This window comes from Bubalus kerabau, chromosome 12, assembly GCF_029407905.1.
Source record: "Bubalus kerabau isolate K-KA32 ecotype Philippines breed swamp buffalo chromosome 12, PCC_UOA_SB_1v2, whole genome shotgun sequence".
NCBI classification, from domain to species: Eukaryota; Metazoa; Chordata; class Mammalia; order Artiodactyla; family Bovidae; genus Bubalus; species Bubalus kerabau.
The window spans coordinates 19,690,066-19,709,442 of record NC_073635.1 but is presented as its reverse complement, the minus strand read 5'-3'; the positions used below and the strand labels follow the sequence as shown (position 1 = coordinate 19,709,442).

The 19,377-nt window shown below is 39.2% G+C and overlaps 2 protein-coding genes across 21 annotated transcripts in view; one reads left to right on the top strand and one right to left on the bottom strand.

Moving 5' to 3' along the window:
* SETDB2 (SET domain bifurcated histone lysine methyltransferase 2) overlaps positions 1-1,409 on the bottom strand; it is a 79,645-nt gene extending 78,236 nt beyond the window's left edge. For 6 of the 11 annotated variants that reach the window (XM_055542144.1, XM_055542151.1, XM_055542149.1 and 3 more), the window contains exon 1: positions 737-1,409. The gene's annotated coding sequence lies outside the window, so the exon portion shown is untranslated. The remainder of the gene's footprint in view (positions 1-736) is intronic. The other 5 variants (XM_055542142.1, XM_055542145.1, XM_055542146.1 and 2 more) reach the window with 3 other exon arrangements.
* Positions 1,410-1,411: 2 nt separating this feature from the next.
* The window catches only part of CAB39L (calcium binding protein 39 like), an 84,850-nt gene continuing 66,884 nt past the window's right edge, over positions 1,412-19,377 (top strand). For 4 of the 10 annotated variants that reach the window (XM_055542160.1, XM_055542162.1, XM_055542154.1 and 1 more), the window contains exons 1-3: positions 1,437-1,563; positions 11,592-11,740; positions 12,375-12,449. In XM_055542160.1, coding sequence (XP_055398135.1) covers positions 12,432-12,449 — 18 coding nt within the window. In that variant the 5' untranslated portion in view covers positions 1,437-1,563; positions 11,592-11,740; positions 12,375-12,431. Of the gene's footprint in view, positions 1,564-1,606; positions 1,782-11,591; positions 11,741-12,374; positions 12,450-19,377 lie in introns of those variants that run through there. The other 6 variants (XM_055542158.1, XM_055542159.1, XM_055542155.1 and 3 more) reach the window with 5 other exon arrangements.

The following is a 19,377-nucleotide window of genomic DNA, read 5'->3' as shown; positions in this document are numbered from 1 at the left end:
AATACAAAAGATAGGAATAGAAACATCGTAAAAAAAGAGGATGTGAAAAAGGCCAATTATGTTAGTAATCACAAAAAAGGTTTTCAGTAAATCTGCAGAATATTGTAAAGCATAGAGAAGAAAATTTAAATCTTTCACAATCTCATCATCCAGAGACTACCAATTTAACTTTAGATTGTAACAGTATTTAAAAATTTGTTCATATTTTCCCTTCTTTTTCATTTTGGCAGGAAAATACTGTTTCGCTTCGATTTATGGTTCGTTTTCACCAATAGGCTTTTGTGAAACTGTGACCATTTCTTCTGTTATGTTTTAACAGTGATGACAGTAATGAACATTTATTGAGTATAAATCATGTGCCAGGCAGGCCTCTAAACACTTCCTGTGTTCTGATTAACCTGCATAACAATCACGAGGGACAAATTGCAGCATGCCTGGTTTTTCTCACAAAGAGGCATGTTACACTGTACATAGCAAAGACAAACTAAGGAACCAAGCAGCCTGGTTTCTGAGCCCGTTTTTGATCCTTCTAATCTACCGCCTCATTCTTAACACACAGAGAACTCACTCCAGGATTCCACTTGCTGATGAGCACAATTACATATTGTTTATTTCCTACCTATTGGGGATAACTACCTATCGGGTTGTGGTTAATGAGAGGAGCTCTGAGCATCTGCTCTCAACTCCGTGATCTTGGGGAAATGATTTTACTTATTCAGCGTTTCTGTAGTCTTACCTGTGAAATGGGTCAGTGGTTAAACCATCAAGTTCTGCTTCTGGATTTTGGACTGCAGTTCATTTTCCGCAGCCCCCATTACAGCTTCAGGTTCCCAGCTGCTTTAGGAATCACCTCTCAAGAACGTGTGCAACCGGATGACAAGAGACTGAAATGCGGGGGGGGTGAGAACTCAGGGCGCCGCGGTCACCCTCTTTAGCTCGGGACTGAACACGCGTAAAAGGGAGAAGGGAGGTCCCAAGGGCTGGGATCCAGGCGGCAGAGTTCCGCCGCGTTCCCTGGTCCTGGACCGAAAGAGCCTTCGGGAGGGCCACCCACGGCAGTTACATTAGCTCAGCTAACGCTTTCCACGCAGCCCGCGACAGCCGAGAGCTGCGCTCAGCCCGCCCCGCTGGCGAGGCTGAGTTCCCCGCGCGTCGGATTCCTCTCCCACTCCAAGCCGCCGAGAACCCGCGGCCTCAGGTGCCCCCTGGCCGGAAGTACTTCACCGTTTACTAGACCTCACCTCAGCCAACAGACCCGCCTCGCCTCAGCTGGGTAGGGAGGACCGCCCATATTTCTAAGGTCCGTGAACCCGAAATGGGAGGAGTAGGACACCGACCGCTCCCACTTCCCAGCCCCTAGCTCATTGGCTGCACACCCCACCGGGTTCACGCCTTAGAGGTTCCGAGCGCGTACAGCCTGCAACGCGGCGGCTCTTCAGCGCGCCGCCTTCCGATTGGCTGTCAGAGTTCTCGGGTTGTCTCGCGCGCTCCGACTGGACCAATGCGGATATCCACAGTCGAGAGGCCGGCATCGCTGGAGTGGTGGTTCGTCTGTTTCCTCTGGTAGGTGTTTGGCTGCCATCTTGTGTGTGGCTGGGACTGGGCTGCTGGGCTTTTGGAACCTTACTTAGCGGCTCAAGCTGTTGAGATGTCCTGAAGAAGCAGTGGAGGAAAGAAGGGGCCTGAGGAAACAGACCTGGAAGCTTCTTACCTCCCTGAAGGGGAAAGGTTTTCCTGATCTGAGTCTCAGCCCTGACTGGAAAGAGAGAGAAATGATGGAGGTGATTAGGATCACAGACTTTGGTTTGTTATTGTCAGGGCTTGGCGTGGACTCTGATGCTTTAGCAGTGATCCCTTGGGTTCCAGGGAACTATTCTAGTAATCGTTGTCTGCGAAACATTCTGACCATCAACCCTCTATACTGACAAGGAAGGTTGTCTGATGGACTGTCTGATTGAGAAAGGAACAAGACTGGTGATGGAAGAGGAGAAAGGAAAGAGACGTCTTCGTTTTCTGTCGTTTGCGAGGGAGTGACTACTCATGTGTTTTGCTTAACCTCTAAGGCCATCCTTTGGAAGCCGTGAGCCCCAGCTTCTGCGTTAGGGCAGTTTTATTCATTAGTGTACAGCCGGCACTCCTGCAGTGGTTGTTTTTTTTTTAAAGCTAGAACGTGGATGGCCTTTGGGAAGAATTTTGTCAAATCTTGGTTTTCCTGATTACGATCTGCTGAAGATTTGGGAATCTCAGGGTTAGCTTTGGCATGCTTGGTGGCTTCGTCCTGGGTAGGCAGAGGTTTGTGTAAAAGAAAGCATTTTTAACTCCCAAGCTCTATGAGATGGGAGGACAGAGGCAGGAATTACCTCCTTCTCCTCTTTATTATTTTTAAAAATCAAAGTAGAAAGCTTGCTTGGTTATTCATTTGAGGGGGAAATTATCTCAGATCCGAAAACCTAGCTAAAAGGCTAGTATTTTATTATTAACGTTAGCAGTTTTGATACTGAGAAGAAGCGAAGATACTGCCTTGAGTTTAGAAATCATTTATCAAGGTTAACTGGTAACCATCAAGTCAACAGTGCCTTGTATTTTGTGGCAGGAGTATCAAGGAGAACAGCAGCAAAATGTAAAATAAACAATTGAAAATTAATTTTCTTTAAAAATTTTACTTTTTATCCATGAATCTTAAAAACTTAAGTTATAAGAGTTCAAGTATCAGTCATTTATTATGGAGTTGATGGCTTAGGTACTAGGTGCCTAAGGAATTTTGGTATCTATGGGGAGTTTTGGAACCAGTCCTTGGCTCTGGAGAACTATATAGGCTATCAAAGGGACTGGTGGCTAACAAACACCAGTAACAAAGTAGATGCTCAGTAAATGTTTATGAAAGCCTTTGGATAACGATAACACGGTAATAGTTCTTGGCATATATTCAAAAATGGTTGAATGAATGAATTAAATAATACAGCAATTGGGAGGTATGGATATACTTTTTTTTTTCAGTTCAGTTCAGTCACTCAGCCGTGTCTGACTGTTCGACCTCATGGACTGCAGCACGTCAGACGTCCCTGTCCATCACCAACTCCCAGAGTTTACTCAAACTCATGTCCATTGAGTTTACTCAAACTCATGTCCATTTTCTTTTCTTTAGCCTAACTAAAAAATAACTTTTTAGTCTGCTTTCCAGAAAACTTGACCTTCAGTTTGTTTTTCTTTTCCAGTTTATACATTAGAATAATACTAAGGACAGGTTCATAATCCTTTTTTTCTGAGGTCTGTTTTTGAGATCCTACAGTAGAGATAATGAAAATGAACCTTTAAGTAATAATGCTCTATTTGCCATTTTTTTCTTGAAAGTATCCAGTCTCAGTAAATGATGCCAAACTTATTGCTTTCAGTCTCTTCTGCTGAAGAAAATTTATTACTCTTCTACACAACTTAAAGTCAAAATACTGTGTTTGCATTTACTATAGTGCATAAATATGTTCTGTATATAAGTAATTTTAAAATAACAAGGTAGGTGAGTATCTGCAGACTTTTGTTTGAAGAATATACTTCTCTAGATTTCGTAATATATAATCTGAAGATCCATAGAAATGTTTTAAAATAACACTTTTGCGTGAACAATGTCAAGTGATGTTAAGTAAAAGTGATTTAACTTTGATATTAGAGATTATTTTTTAACGCAGTCTCATATATACAAAGGAGAAGGCAATGGCAACCCACTCCAATACTCTTGCCTGGAAAATCCCATGGACGGAGGAGCCTGGTAGGCGGCAGTTCATGGGATCACTAAGAGTGGGATGCGACTGAGTGACTTCACCCACTCCAGTGTTCTTGCCTGGAGAATCTCAGGGATGGGGGAGCCTGGTGGGCTGTGTCTATGGGGTCGCACAGAGTCGGACACAACTGAAGCCACTTAGCAGTAGCAGTAGCAGCAGCATATATACAAATTTAGATTTTTTCCCATTATCAAGTGATACATAGTTTATAAAAGAAAATTTGATGGCACCTTTTAAATATGTTTTGTGACTGAATGTGGATTAGAATCTATCTAACACGGCATTTTAAAAAGTCAATAAAAATTGTTTTCAGAACCTGTTTGGAATTCTTTCTTTTGGTACTTAAAAATGCCAGAAGGTTTTATGTGTGAAGGTTTTAGAGTGATGATAAGCATTTCTTTTATATTATTATTAGAGTTGACTTAAATATTATATAGTTTCAGGTGTTCATTGCAATTCAATATTTTTATATATAATACTTAATACAAAGTTAATATAAAATATTGACTATATCTTTTACTGAACCAAACGTGAGTCTGCTCACCTGCCATACAGCAAAGCCAATTTATTGACAGTGCCTATGGTAAAGGAACAGAGAAGGCAATGGCACCCCACTCCAGTACTCTTGCCTGGAAAATCCCATAGACGGGGGAGCCTGGTGGGCTGTAGTCCATGGGGTCGCTAGGAGTCAGACATGACTGAGCGACTTCACTTTCACTTTTCACTTTCCTGCATTGGAGAAGGAAATGGCAACCCACTCCAATGCTCTTGCCTGGAGAATCCCAGGGATGGGGGAGCCTGGTGGGCTGCTCTCTATGGGGTTGTACAGAGTTGGACACGACTGAAGTGACTTAGCAGCAGCAGCAGCATGGTAAAGAAAAGTGCAGCGATTATTGCAGGCCCTAATAAGAAGTATGGGCAGCTCATGTTAAAAAGAGCCAAACTTCTGTGTGGTTTTCAGGGAATCGGTTTTAAAGACAGCATTTCAGGGTGAGGGCTGCAGAATTCATGACTTTCTTCTGATTGGTTGGTAGTAAGGTAACAGAGTGATGCTTCAGAAGTCTTAATCGTCAACCTTCTGGCCCTAGCTCATCTGGGGTCTAGTGCTTGAGGATGTAGTCACCATCCTCCACCTGGGTGGGGAGTTGGGTGGGGGGCTTAGTTCCCTATAAAGATATCCGTCAGATTGTTATGTCTTTATCACTGATTTATTGTCATTACTTTTCTTGTTTAACTGCTTTTCCTTTGTTTCTGCATTCTCTCGTTTTCATAATTAGTAACTGCCTGTGTCTGCTCTTTGGAACTCAGGGAAAGCCTGGAAGACTAAAGCCTTTTTCTATAAACACAGAAATGGGGAACACAGAGGGGGCTTTTGTACCAAGGAGGGCCCGCAGGAACCTGCTTTGTTTCAGTACCTCCTTTTCTTTGATACTGCTTAATCTTGAGGGGAACAGGTGGGGACAAGAAAGGAAATAAAGTTCTGGTGGGAGAGGTTAATCATAAACTCAGTAGAGGAACTCAGTTTTAGGGGGACTCAGTTTCATATTCCCTGTGCTATGCATTACGTTCTTGTAACTTTTTAGTTTTATACTTAGCAGTTTGTACCTCTCAATCCCCTTCACCTGTTTTGCCGCTTACTTATACCTCTCCTCTTTGGTAACCACTAGTTTGTTCTTTGTATATTATCTGTGAGTCTCTTTCTGCCTTGTTACATTTGTCTTATTTTTCGGATTCCATATATAAGTGAAAATACAAGCACTTTTTTATTTAAAAAAAAACAAACATTAAAATGTGATAGGTTTTCCTCTCTGTAACTAAATTGCATATAATCATCCTTTTAAAATTTATTTTGAAGTACCGGAAATACTTTGATGGGCTTTGGAATTAGTTTTGACCATGTAGATGTCACTTTAGGGGGAACATTTTGAAATTTTCAGAAAGATTTCTGTATTCTTCATTAATTTGATGTGTTTCACCATTATTTTTCTGATATTCAATAAGGTCCATTATGGGAATAAAACAATGTGACTAAAAATAAAAAATTATTTAAAACTTACAAAGATCATTCTATTGTATAGCTCAGAGAGCTATATTCAATATCCTGATGTAAACTGTATTGGAAAAGAATATAAAAAATGTATACACATATAGCTGAATCAATTTTCTGTATGACAGAAAGAGACACATCATTGTAAATTAACTATTTCAATTTAAAAAAAGAAAAAAGAAAACCTGTATAAAAATCAAAATGACTACCGCAGTTTGTGCTTTTCAGCTGTCAATGGAATTGATTGGATGTCTGAATCATGAGAGTGTCTGTTAACTACTGAATATGCTTCTGCGGTAAACACATGGTACATTTATATTTCACTTAAATGAAATGTTTAAATTATTATATATTTAGGGTTTTTTTAAAGCATAGGGGAATTGAAATACTACTTCTTCCTTTGAAATCTCACTTGTTCCTGCTGTTCATTTTTGTGTAAATGAGCCCTAATTCTAAAGTTCTGCTCTCTAAAGCACTTAACACACGTCTCACAGCCTTTTGACAGTTAGATCTATTCAATTTATGTACTACTCACCCTCTTTCATGTTCCTATCTTGATTAATGGCTTTTCAGTGGCTCAGATGTAGAACAATATTCTTATGTCTCCCTTTTGCCCAATTTTATAATCTGTAACTTCAGCCTCCAAATGGCTTTCTTCATTTTCTACTATCACTGCCACTGTCCTGATTTATTTTAGGTCTTCCTTTTCTTTTTCTTAACATTTCATATGCCATGGTAGTATTGCTGCTACTGCTGCTAAGTCACTTCAGTCGTGTCTGACTCTGTGTGACCCCATAGACGGCAGCCCACCAGGCTCCCCCGTCCCTGGGATTCTCCAGGCAAGAACACTGGAGTGGGTTGCCATTTCCTTCTCCAATGCATGAAAGTGAAAAGTGAAAGGGAAGTTGCTCAGTCGTATCCGACTATTCACGACCCCATGGACTGCAGCCTACCAGGCTTCTCCATCCATGGGATTTTCCCAGCAAGAGTACTGGAGTGGGGTGCCATTGCCTTCTCCGATGGTAGTATTGACAAAGCCCATACTCCTTAACCTTAAATTTGTATTAGTTAAGACATAAGTTTGACTTCCATGACTGCACGCATGGAGAGTAGACCAAGTAAACTTGGAAAGAAAATCAGATAGGATTAGATTTTTTTAGCAGTGATATTTTATGTCAGATGTTAACAAAGCATGGTGGTAGCTCAATGGTAAAGAATCCTCCTGCCAATGCAGGAGATGCAGGTTCGATCCCTGGGTTGGGAAGATCTCCTGGAAAAGGAAATGGCAACCCACTCCAGTATTCTTGCCTGGGAAGTCCCATTGACAAAGGAGCCTGGTGGGCTGCAGTTCACGGGGTTGCAAAAGAGTTGGACACAACTTAGCTACTAAACAATAATAGCCCAACATGTTTTAAAAATTCAAGGAAATAAATATTCCATTTCTCACCAAACTATTAAGAATTCAGGACATCAACAAGCATTTACAAACATGAAACAACTCAAGGAATGTTGTTCCTAGGAACGCTTCTTGAAGAATATGCTGGAGCATTTCATACATAATAGTGATAGGAATCATAATATAGTGATAGGATGGTATGTAAATGTTATATAATCTGATGTTGAAATAATACAACCTACAGAGAAAGGGAGGAGGAGGTGAGTGGAAGTGCAAAGTAGAATAGTGGTTGCTTGCTTCAAAGGAATTAGCTATAAGGAAAAGGATAACGCTTGAAGCTGACTGATGGACAGAAACATATTATAAATAAGTATACATACTTAGATGTGAAGCACTCATAAAAGTGTTACAATACCAAGTGGAGAAGAGGAAGTTACTAATTTTATTACTGCTAATAGCAGGGAACTAAGGGTATCTTAAAAAGGGCGGGGGGAAAATGAAGAGTATTGTATAAAGCTATTACTATAGAGTTAACCCCTGATAACAAAATACACAACACTCCCCTAAATGTTAAAAGAAATACCTACCCTAAAAAGAGCAAAGAGAACAGACCATATAATGATGTGAACACATATTCTATATATTTTTATCTGTACACACACAAAATGAATATATCAGATGTATTAATAAATGTGTATGGCTCAACTTAATGATTGTTGTATATGAAAGATACAGTTGTAAAAATCATAAATAAAGGGAGTTAGTAAATGAATAATTTAAAAATAATAAGAGTGTAAGACATCAAATAAAGGCAAATTTTTTAGAAAGCAGGGTTCATCATCTTAGTATTAGACAAGGCAGAATTTAATTGAAAAAGTATTAAGATGAAGGATATTATAAAATAGCCCTTATAAAGCTAAGGGCTATATTTACAATAAAGATTTTTTAAAATATCTATTTACCAAATGACACATCAATAGATATAAAGTAGAAACTGCTAGAGATGTAAGAAGGAACATAAGCCTGCTAATAATAGAAGACTTTAACACGTGTCTCGACGTAAGTCAGGTTAAGTGGACCAGAAAAATCCTTAAGGTAGCTCTTACAGATTTGTATCAAAGTCTGAATCCATTAATAGAGAATATATCTTCTCAAGTGCACAGAGGACAACTGTGTCTAATATAGATGAAAATCTATATTAGACCACAAAGAATATCTTGGTTCCAGAATACAAAAAGTCAAAATTTTGATCACACATAGTAAGTCAAGAAAATAATTCAAAAATTAAAAAAAGAAAACCTGGCTCAAAGTTTTTGTAGGATACTGTTAACTTTCTAAATCCAAATCTCTCCATATATCCTTTTTGAAAACCACACAGATCTATAAGGAGCGCAAAGTAAACTACCACCACCCTTGCCTAACTATGCTATGCTATGCTAAGTCACTTTAGTCGAGTCCGACTCTGTGCAACCCCATGGATTGTAGCCTAACAGTCTCCTCCGTCCATGGGATTTTCCAAGCAAGAGTACTGGAGTGGGGTGCCATTGCCTTCTCCGTTGCCTAACTAACATAATTTCAAATTATGGTTATGTAGGCAAGTTAACACTGAAATGAAACAGCGTCAGCTCTAGAAGCTGTGCTCAGAATGACAAGTGAAGTTGAGACTTCAGAACAGAGGAAAGGGAAGCAGGACCTGGGGTCAGTAGAATGCAAGTAGAAGAGAAAAGCCTACCTTAAAGAGGAAAATCCTTGGTGGCTCAGTGGGTAAAGAATTCACCTGGGCTTCCCAGGTGGCACTAGTGATAAAGAATCCACCTGCCAATGCAAGAGACGCAAGAGACATGGGTTCAACCCCTAGGTCGGGAAGATCCCCTGGAAAAAAGTCAAAATTTTGATCTTTTGCCTGGGAAAGGAAATGGCAACCCGTTCCAGTATTCTTGCCTGGAAAATTCGGTGGACAGAGGAGCCTGGTGGGCTATACAGTCCATGGAGTCGCAAAGAGTCTGACACATCTGAGCATATATGCATATTGCAAAAACAGCAAAAAATGATTCATGTTGACATATGGCAGCACCAACACAATATTGTAAAGCAGTTTCTGTTCAGTTAAAAATAAATAAAAATTTTAAAACAGCCACAAATGATTATCTTAAAAAAACCTTTCTCACCCAAATCCAAAGTTACCTTTCTGGTAAGAATACAAAAGTGCAAAGCCCAGGAGGGAATTTGACAATATCTCATAGAATTACATATGCATGTATCTTTTGACCCAGACATCTCCCTTTTAGGAATCTGTTCTAAGGACACATTGGCATAAAATATAAACTGGCATTTGTATAAATTTAGTCAAACACAATTACTTGTATTAGCAAAAGATTGGCAACAATGAAATAATTTCCAGGTTGATGGTATCCCTTCCAAGCCACCCTTTTCTTCAGAAGGCATAAAGAGAATGCAGAAAGTCTCCATGCATCAATATAGGGTGATCTGCAGAGTATATTTTGAGATGGAAAAAGCAAAGGCCCAGAAGAGTCTATGTTGCTGTTGCTAAGTCACTTCAGTCGTGTCCGACTCTGTGTGACCCCATAGACGGCAGCCCACCAGGCTCCCCCGTCCCTGGGATTCTCCAGGCAAGAATACTGGAGTGGGTTGCCATTTCCTTCTCCAATGCATGAAAGTGAGAAGTGAAAGTGAAGTCGCTCACTCGTGCCCAACTCTTAGCGACCCCATGGACTGCAGACCACCAGGCTCATCCATCCATGGGATTTTCCAGGCAAGAGTACTGGAGTGGGGTGCCATTGCCTTCTCCATAGTGACCCCATGGATTGCAGCCTAACAGGCTCCTCCATCCATGGGATTTTCCAAACAAGAGTACTGGAGTAGGGTGCCATTGCCTTCTCCGGAAGAGTCTATAGATTAATCTATAAGTAAAAGGGATGGTGCCAATGATGGAGAGATTTCTCTATAACTTGTTTATGTAGTTTTGATCTTAGAATGACGTATGTTTACATATTCAAAAATAAAGAGGTAGAGAAATCTGAAAAGGAAATAAATTTATGTAACTATAAAGAATTTTGATGACATAGCCACTCAAGAAAAGGAACAATTTTAGTAACTTTATCTTTTAAATTTATTTATGGCTGCACTGGGTCTTCGTTGCTGCTCAAAGGCTTTCTGTAGTTGCGGTGCTCAAGCTTCTCATTGTAGTGGCTTCTCTTGATGCAGAGATGAGCCGTAGGGTGTGCAAGCTGAGTAGTTGCAGCTCATGGGCTTAGTTGTCCCACAGCATGTGGGATCTTCCCAGACCAGGGATCGAACCGATATCCCCTGCATTAGCAGGCAGATGCTTAACCACTGGACCACCAGGGAAGCCCTAATTTTAGTGACTTTAGAACATAAATTCTGGACTGTACCTTGGCCCTCTGCATCTGCAGTGTCAACCAACCACAGATTGAGCATGTTCCGGGAAAAAAAAATTCAAGAAAGTTCCAAAAAGCAAAACTTGAATTTGCCCCAATTTATAGAGCATGTGCATTGTTAAATAATATAGAGATGATTTAAAATATATGTGTAATGTGCATATGATATATGCAAACACTATACCATTTTATATAAGGGATCTAAGCATCCATGGATTTTGTTGTCCATGAGGGGATTGGGCTGGAACCAGTCCCCCATGGATAACAAGAGATGACTGTACCTTAGTGGAATATATTCAGTAGTATAATTGTTGCATTGCTATTTTTGAAGTATTTTATGTCTATTGTTGGGTAAAATAAGTGTTGCAAAATAAGTGTTGCTGCTGCTGCTAAGTCGTGGCAGTCGTGTCCGACTCTGTGTGACCCCATAGACGGCAGCCCACCAGGCTCTGCCGTCCCTGGGATTCTCCAGGCAAGAACACTGAAGTGGGTTGCCATTTCCTTCTCCAATGCATGAAAGTGAAAAGTAAAAGTGAAGTTGCTCAGTCATGTCCGACTCTTAGCGACTCCATGGACTGCAGCCCAGCAGGCTCCTCTGTCCATGGGATTTTCCAGGCGAGAGTACTGGAGTGGTGTTACAGAATATTAATTCTTGAACAGAGCCACAGTAGTTTATCAGGGCTGTGACTTAGAAAATTTAGCTTGGAAAGTCCTTTGCTAGATTGAGCAAAGTGGAAATGAAGTGCAAAATTACACAGAAAGACAGCTAACATAACAAAGTGCAGGTCACAAGGCAGGCTTTGTGCTAGGCACATATATATATAAATTTGACTCTTAACAGGTGTCCTTTGAGATTTGTGATACTATTTTCATAAGAGGATCAGAGATGTTGAGATTTAAACCCAGATCTATGTGATTCCAAAGCCTGTGTTTTTTCTACTACATTATTGCAGGATATATACATCAACTATTGAGAAGAAAGAATATCAAGAGCTAAATGTTCTATTTAAACTGTAGTTGCTGCTCAGAAAATAAAGATGCAGACCCAGAGTCAGTGGTTTGTACGTTCTTCATGCAAGAGCATTATACTAAAGGAGAGAGTGTAAGTTTTCTCTTATTTCTAGTGGGAAAATGTAAACATACACACATGTACACGTGTACACCATCATATGGATATTGAGAGAAAAATTTTATAAAAGTTGCCATTGATGACTGAAATTAGTGAAAGAAATGAACTAAAGCTATGGCAAAGCAGAAAAGAAAAAAGAATCTAGTAGTCATGGGTTTTCATGGTGCTTTTATCAGCAAAAAACCTTTCAAAGCTTCCCTTTGTGATATTTCAGAATCTTCTAAGCTTTGCACAACCTTTTTGTACATATTGAAGATGTGTAGTTTAGAAAATACTAGTTTAGATAAGGTTGTTTCCTCCTGTGTAAGGTGAAGGCTGATAGAGATTTCAGCCGTGTTAGAGTTCCTCTCATCCATACCACCCTTTCACATTTCTACTTATTTCCCCCAATGTTGAAATATTTTTATTTGGTTCAGTACTACTTTTTAAAATGTCTACCAGTTAAAGTAATCGGGGTAGGTTATTTTGATTTGATTTTTTTGTATTGATCTATGGTGATGATGAAAATTCAATTTATAATTCTGTGTACCTGATAACAATAAGAAAAAACTGTTAAAATTTCTATAAAGATTTTTTAAATTAAGTTTTTAGCTTTTCTTTTTGTCAGAACCTGTGTTGATCAGTGACTGTGGTGAAGGCTGAGAAAGTTGAAGCAAATCTGCAGATGATACAAACTTCTAAGGTAAGCTAACATACTGGATTGGCCAAAAGTTCATTTGGGTTTCTCCATATCATCTAACAGAAAAGTCTGAATGAACTCTTTGGCCAACCCAATAATAACTCAGTCAAGATTATAGGTGCCCTTGATAGACTTGTAGACTACCCTAACACACTAAAACAAGATTTATCAGGAATAATTATAATATTCCAATTTAAATTGTACAAAGCCATTGCAGAAGTATTAAATAGGTTTCCATTTCTGAGAATATGATAGAGAAAAGAAAGTGAAGTTGCTTAGTCGTGTCTGACTCTTTGTGACCCTATGGACTGTATGCAGCCTGCCAGGCTCCTCTGCCCATGGAATTTTCCAGGCAAGAATACTGGAGTGAGTTGCCATTTCCTTCTCCAGGAGAATCTTCCCGACCCAGGGATCGAACCCAGATCTCCTGAATTGCAGGCAGACTCTTTATTGTCTGAGCCACCAGGGAAGATCATGATAGAGAAGACATCCATAAAATATGTAAAATAATAGATTCCATATTAAAAAATCCTTTAAAATAAATGGATGAACCTATAAGAAAACAAAGGAAACTTTCTGGGGCTAGAAACCAAGCAAGTCTATTCTGTGAGGTAAACAAGTGCTGAAATCACTGAATTCTTTGGCGGCATCCATCAATTTCTGTTGGCATAGAAACTTGTACATGGAGAAAAATGGAGACTTGGGGAAAATCCCTTGCATTCAGCAAAGTGTAGGGGGCCTGTCAGAGACCATCCTGGAGAGGCATCAGGGAGTTAAAATCTTCCTGAGCAATTCCTGGTTGCTACTGCTAAGTCACTTCAGTTGTGTCTGACTCTGTGTGACTCCATAGACGGCAGCCCACCAAGCTCCCCCGTCCCTGGGATTCTCCAGGCAAGAACACTGGAATGGGTTGCCATTTCCTTCTCCAGTGCATGAAAGTGAAGAGTGAAAGTGAAGTCGCTCAGTCGTGTCCAACTATTCTCGACCCCATGGACTGCAGCCCACCAGACTCCTCCATCCATGGGATTTTCTAGGCAAGAGTAGTGGAATGGGGTGCCATCGCCTTCTCTGGAGCAATTCCTGGTTACCAGCTCACATTTACTTGGATTTGAGGCCTTATTTTACACTATTTTCATGGTCTCTAAACTCTACAAGTAGAGAGTTTTAATTTATAATAGACTTGGGTCTGTGACAGTTTTCAGAAACCATCACAAATCCTCCATAGAGAGGATTATCAACCTAGTTATCAAATAATCATAGTTAAAATTCTAAACAATAAGCTCATACACATTTTTTTTTAGATCACAAAACACATGGGAGAAAAAATAAAAATACGTTGATCTAGAGTCAGCAGAAACCAGAACTAAAACTTATCTACAGATATTTCAGCTATTAGAAGTATCCAATATATAAGATAAATATATTTAATAAATAAAAGAGGGATTATAAAATATAAAAAGTAACAGACTATAAAAATGGCCAGGCATACTAAAATAAGAACAAATTAGGATATTAGAAATGATAAACCCCATAATAAAACTAAGAAGTAAAGATGTTAAACCCAGCATATAAGGCACAGTTAAAAAGAGAAAGAAACTATAGTTGATCTTGTGAATTTTTTTCAAAAAGTACCTACTACAGTACTACATGATCTGTGGTTGGCTGAACCCACTAATGTGGTTACTGCAAGTACAGAAAGCTAATTGTAAAGTTAAACATAGATTTTTGACTGCATGGTGGTTAGTACCCCTAACCCTCCATTTGTTCCAGGGTCAACTGTGCATAGAAGGCCATACACAAAGAAAAAAGATACAGAAAAAAATAAAAGAAATTGTGAGATGAGTTAATAGAATAACAGGATACAATTTGTGCAAGAAAGTTAATACTAAAGTAGAAAAGATGAACTTCTCTACAGAGAAAGCATCATCCCCTTTGTAAGGGGATAAAAGAAAAAAAAAAAAAAGAACTAATGAGTTCCCCAACTCATCACATAAAAGTCAGCACTTCCTCCTTGTCTTAGTTTTTGATTCAAGACAAAGAACATAGTAGAACAGGAAAGTGATTCCTAATTTAAAAAAAATCAGTTGTAGATTTATTCACAAATATTTGCTGAGAATAAAGCAGAATAAAGCAGTGAACAAAACACACAAATTCCCTCCCTTCAGATTAATTTATGTTCTAGTGTCCTTAAAATCAGTCAGGAAGTCAACATCAAGACAACAGCATGCTTTTTCCTTTCGTTTTCATTCATAACTTTCCTCAGCATGGGATTATAATGGAAATCCAGGAGTCTGCAGACTGTATCATATTCAGAGGATACAATAGTGTAGAGTGTGTACATGATGTGTATCAGAGCCTACGTTTTTTTAAATGCCTATTTAAAGAGAAACATAGCTGCTACTTTTTAAAAAATGAAACTTTCTACTTACAAATGCTATGGTAGAAAGCTCAGTGTTTTTCTTTTTAAACTAGAACATTTATTGAGCAACTAATTATCGAAACCCTTAAGACCAACTGGATGCTGCCACAGGTCCTCTTTTGGGATTCAGTTCAGTTCAGTTCAGTCGCTCAGTCGAGTCCGACTCTGCGACTCCATGAATCGAAGCACGCCAGGCCTCCCTGTCCATCACCAACTCCCAGAGTTCACTCAAACTCACGTCCATCGAGTCGGTGATGCCATCCAGCCATCTCATCCTCTGTCGTCCCGTTTTCCTCCTGGCCCCAATCCCTCCAAGCATCAGTATTTTCCAATGAGTCAACTCTTCACAAGAGGTGGCCAAAGTACTGGAGTTTCAGCTTTAGCATCATTCCTTTTAAAGAACACCTGGGACTGATCTCCTTTAGAATTAGGTGATGTTATTCAGGAATTCAAGCCTGAATCTGCTGTATACAACTTTTAGGTGCCTTATTTAACTAGTGCCAGTGGCATCTCTTTTAGCCTCGGCACTCCAGTTATATTTACTCTTGCACTTGGCAGGGTAGTCACATTTGCCACAGATCGATTTATGTCAGTGATAGGACTTAGAGCTACGACAGCGGCACAACACGTGTCTTATTGTGACATTTTCCGAACAACGACGTTGCCTTCCTCCTCGCTTCTGGTTATTACAGAAAAGAATAGAGAAAAAAATAGTAATCCTAAAAACAAAGAAAATTACTCTAAAATTTTCCACTGTATTTCCTTCTAGTTTTATCTGCATAAAAATTATATGTGTATGCTGCTGCTTGGACATGGAAATGGCTGTGTATATTGTGGTTGTTCAGTCACTTAGTTGTGTCCAATTCTTTGCGACCCCATGGACTGCAGCCCAACAGGCTCCTCTGTCTGTGGAGTTCTCCAAGCAAGACTAGTGGAGTCAGTTGCCATTTCCTTCTCCAGGTTGTATGTATATATGTAATTAAAAGTGAATTTGATGTGTGTATATGGGCTTCCCTGGTAGCTCTATCAGTAAAGAAACTGCCTGCAGTGCAGGAGTCCCAGGTTCAATTCCTGGGTCTGGAAGACCCCCTGGAGAAGGAAATGGCAACCCACTCCAGTATTCTTGCCTAGAGAACCCCATGCACAGAGGAGCCTAGCGGGCTCTAGCCCATGGGGTCGCAAGAGTCAGACACAACTTAGTGACTAAACCACCACCACCACCATACTATATGACAGCTGATTCACTTCATTGTGCAGCAGAAACTAATACCATATTGTCAAACAGTTGTATTCCAATAAAAAATAAATTTGAAATACTCATATATTTTATCATTTAATTTTTATTTAGCATATTTTTCTTATATGAATATATGAGCCTTTCAAATGTTTTCACAGTTGAAAATGTCAAATGTCATTTGTCAAATATCAAATGTCATGTCAAATGTCATATCAATTTGTCATGTCAAATGTCAAATATTTTGACATTCTATTAAATTCTATAATAAAATGGTATCATAGCAGAATTTATTCAACCATTTCTTTTTTGTAGCTATTCCAGGCTTTCCTATCATAAATAACATTGTATTACATCACTGAATATCTGGTCATATTTCTGATTACTTTCTCAGACTAGCTTTCTGTTAGTAGAAATGGTGTGTTAAAGAGCATAAATCTGAAAAATTGCTTCCTAGAAATATTCTTAGTGATTTTATTTTGCACAGCAGCATATGAGACTTTGTCTCACCGCATGGCGGTAGTCTATGTTTTAAAAAATCTTTCTTCTATTTCTTAGGAAGATTCTGTTTCTTATAACAGTTATGCTTCTTTTACTAACGTGAAAACTTTCATCTACATTTTTGATTCTGTATTGAAATGGAGAAATTGTCCATCTTTTAGTAGTTGGCACAAGAATTAGTTCACATTTTCTTTGTAAAGCAAGAGACCGTTGTGTGTTTATATTTAGTACAGATTTTTTTTTCCTGTGGTCAGTAGTTATTTATAGATTGTAATTACTTCTCCTGTTCTAGATCATGTTTTAGAAGTCTTTAGAGTTATGGTAAAATGTGTTTTATAAAGAAAATGGAATCCAACTATAGTTACCGAACCAATTCCATAGAGATTTTTCCATTCAGCATGTATGTTTTATTATAAGTTCTATGTATTTGTTTGCTCTCAATGGATTTGTTGGAATCTGAAAATTAAATATCTTGTTTAAAAGGACTTTCCATTATTAACAAGCTTCAAAACATAGAAAGGGACACTTTGAGACAAGTTTCCCTTGACATTTTAGACTGAGTAATTTATAACTGAAGGTTTTCTTTCTCTTCATTCAGGCTTATCTTTCTTTGTCCTTTCTGTGTTCTTTTTAAATCCTGTTTTCTCCTTGGCTCTAGAGCACCAGCTTACAAATTGTACTTTTAAAGATTTATAATAGAAACTATATGATTTTTCAACATAGAATTTTTCATGTAGCTCTGATTTCAATAATTTGTAGCAAAGTGAAAGTTTGTAAAAACTTGGAAAATTAGAAGATGACATACTTTATAAAAAGAGCAAACATGGGCTGAGAGTTGTTTAAAAGCTATGTTGTGTTCGTAACTGACTCAAGAAAGAACTTTTCATTGAAGTATCAACTGTGGAAAAAGTAGAAAATGGCTCCAGCACAGAAGGGCAGAGAAATACGAGACTCATCACCATCTGACCCTAGTTTTATAGCACTCAGCCCATCTTTGTTGGTTATGATGCTATTGTACATTATACCTGAGGGTTCCATGACTTCTTTCTTATGTCATTCTCTCTTAGTCCTTAAATTGGAAGCTGGAAGAATACCATAGCATGTTTCTTACCTAGTTAGTTTTTGTGGTGTAGTTTTAAGTGAAGTTGTAACCATTGCACGTAGAATTGTATGTACATGAATTACAGCCTTTAGCTTTTCTTCTTACTGCATTTATGTGTTTTTGTAACCTCACTTTTCACTCTGCTCCAGTGCACATTCTGTGACTTCACTCTTACTCTCCTGAGATGATTTTGAGTCCTTCTGAGAAAATGGAAGCAGTCATGTGCTTTGTAACTTCATTCCTCTTTACCTGGACAGTTTCTTTACTCACTTTCTCTTCCTTTTTCATTTTAGAAAGATATATATAATTCTTTGTGGGGGTTAAACTTTCCACTTACGGTCTTGATTCCATCTTCTGTTGTGGGCTTAAGACTCTTGCCTCATTAATTGTCCTCTTCTTATCTTGCATCTTCCTCCTGTCTGTTCCACCCACTCAGTCTACTGAAAGTTCAAAGTTAACAACAAAAAAGCAACAAAAGTCCCTTCAAGCTCTCCTTCTGTTCCTTATCAAATGCTTGGAAACAGTGTTATATGCTAGTGCCTTCATCAGCTCATCCTTAACCTCTTCCAGTCCTACTTTTGCCCTGGACTTCTTGTTGTGTGTCAGGAACTGTGAAGACTCTGACTTTGCTGGGTGAGGCAGCTGAGCCATGCTACCTAGATGTGAACCACTATTACCAGTTTCCCAGAAGGGCTGGCTAGGAGTCCTCGTCCTGCTTTACGCTTTGCTATAGTGCCCATATGGGCTTCCCAGGTGACGCTAGTGGTAAAGGACCTACCTGCCAGTGCAGGAGACCAAGGAGATGCAGGTTCAAGCCCTAGGTGGGGAGGATCCCCTGGAGGAAGACATGGCAACCCACTCCAGTATTCTTGCCTGGAGAATCCCACGGACTGAGGAGCCTGGCGGGCTACAGTCCATGGACTCGCCAAGAGTCGGACACGACTGAAGCGACTTAGCACGCATGGTGCCATATGATCTGGTGATCACAACCTGGCTTTGACCTCTCTATCAAGAAAAACACAAAAAGGCAAAATGATTGTCCGAGGAGGCCTTACAAATAGCTGAGAAAAGAAGAGAAGCTAAAGGCAAAATAGAAAAGGAAAGATATACCCATTTGAATGCAGAGTTCCAAAGAACAGCAAGGAGAGATAAGAAAGCCTTCCTCAGTGATCATGGCAAAGAAATAGAGGAAAACAATAGACTGGGGAACTCTAGAGATCTCTTCAAGAAAATTAGAGATACCAAGATTGCTGGGAGAAATATCAATAACTTCAGATACACAGATGACACCACTCTTATGGCAGAAAGCAAAGAAGAGCTAAAGAGCCTCTTGATGAAATTGAAAGAGGAGAGTGAAAAAGTTGGCTTAAAACTCAACATTCAGAAAATGAAAATCATGGCATCCGGTCCCATCACTTCATGGGAACTAGATGGGGAAACAGTGGAAACAGTGTCAGACTTTATTTTTTGGGGGCTCCAAAATCACTGCAGATGGTGACTGAAGCCATGAAATTAAAAGATGCTTACTCCTTGGAAGGAAAGTTATGATCAACCTAGACAGCATATTCAAAAGCAGAGACATTACTTTGCCAACAAAGGTCTGTCTAGTCAAGGCTATGGTTTTTCCAGTAGTCATGTATGGATGTGAGAGTTGGACTGTGAAGAAAGCTGAGCG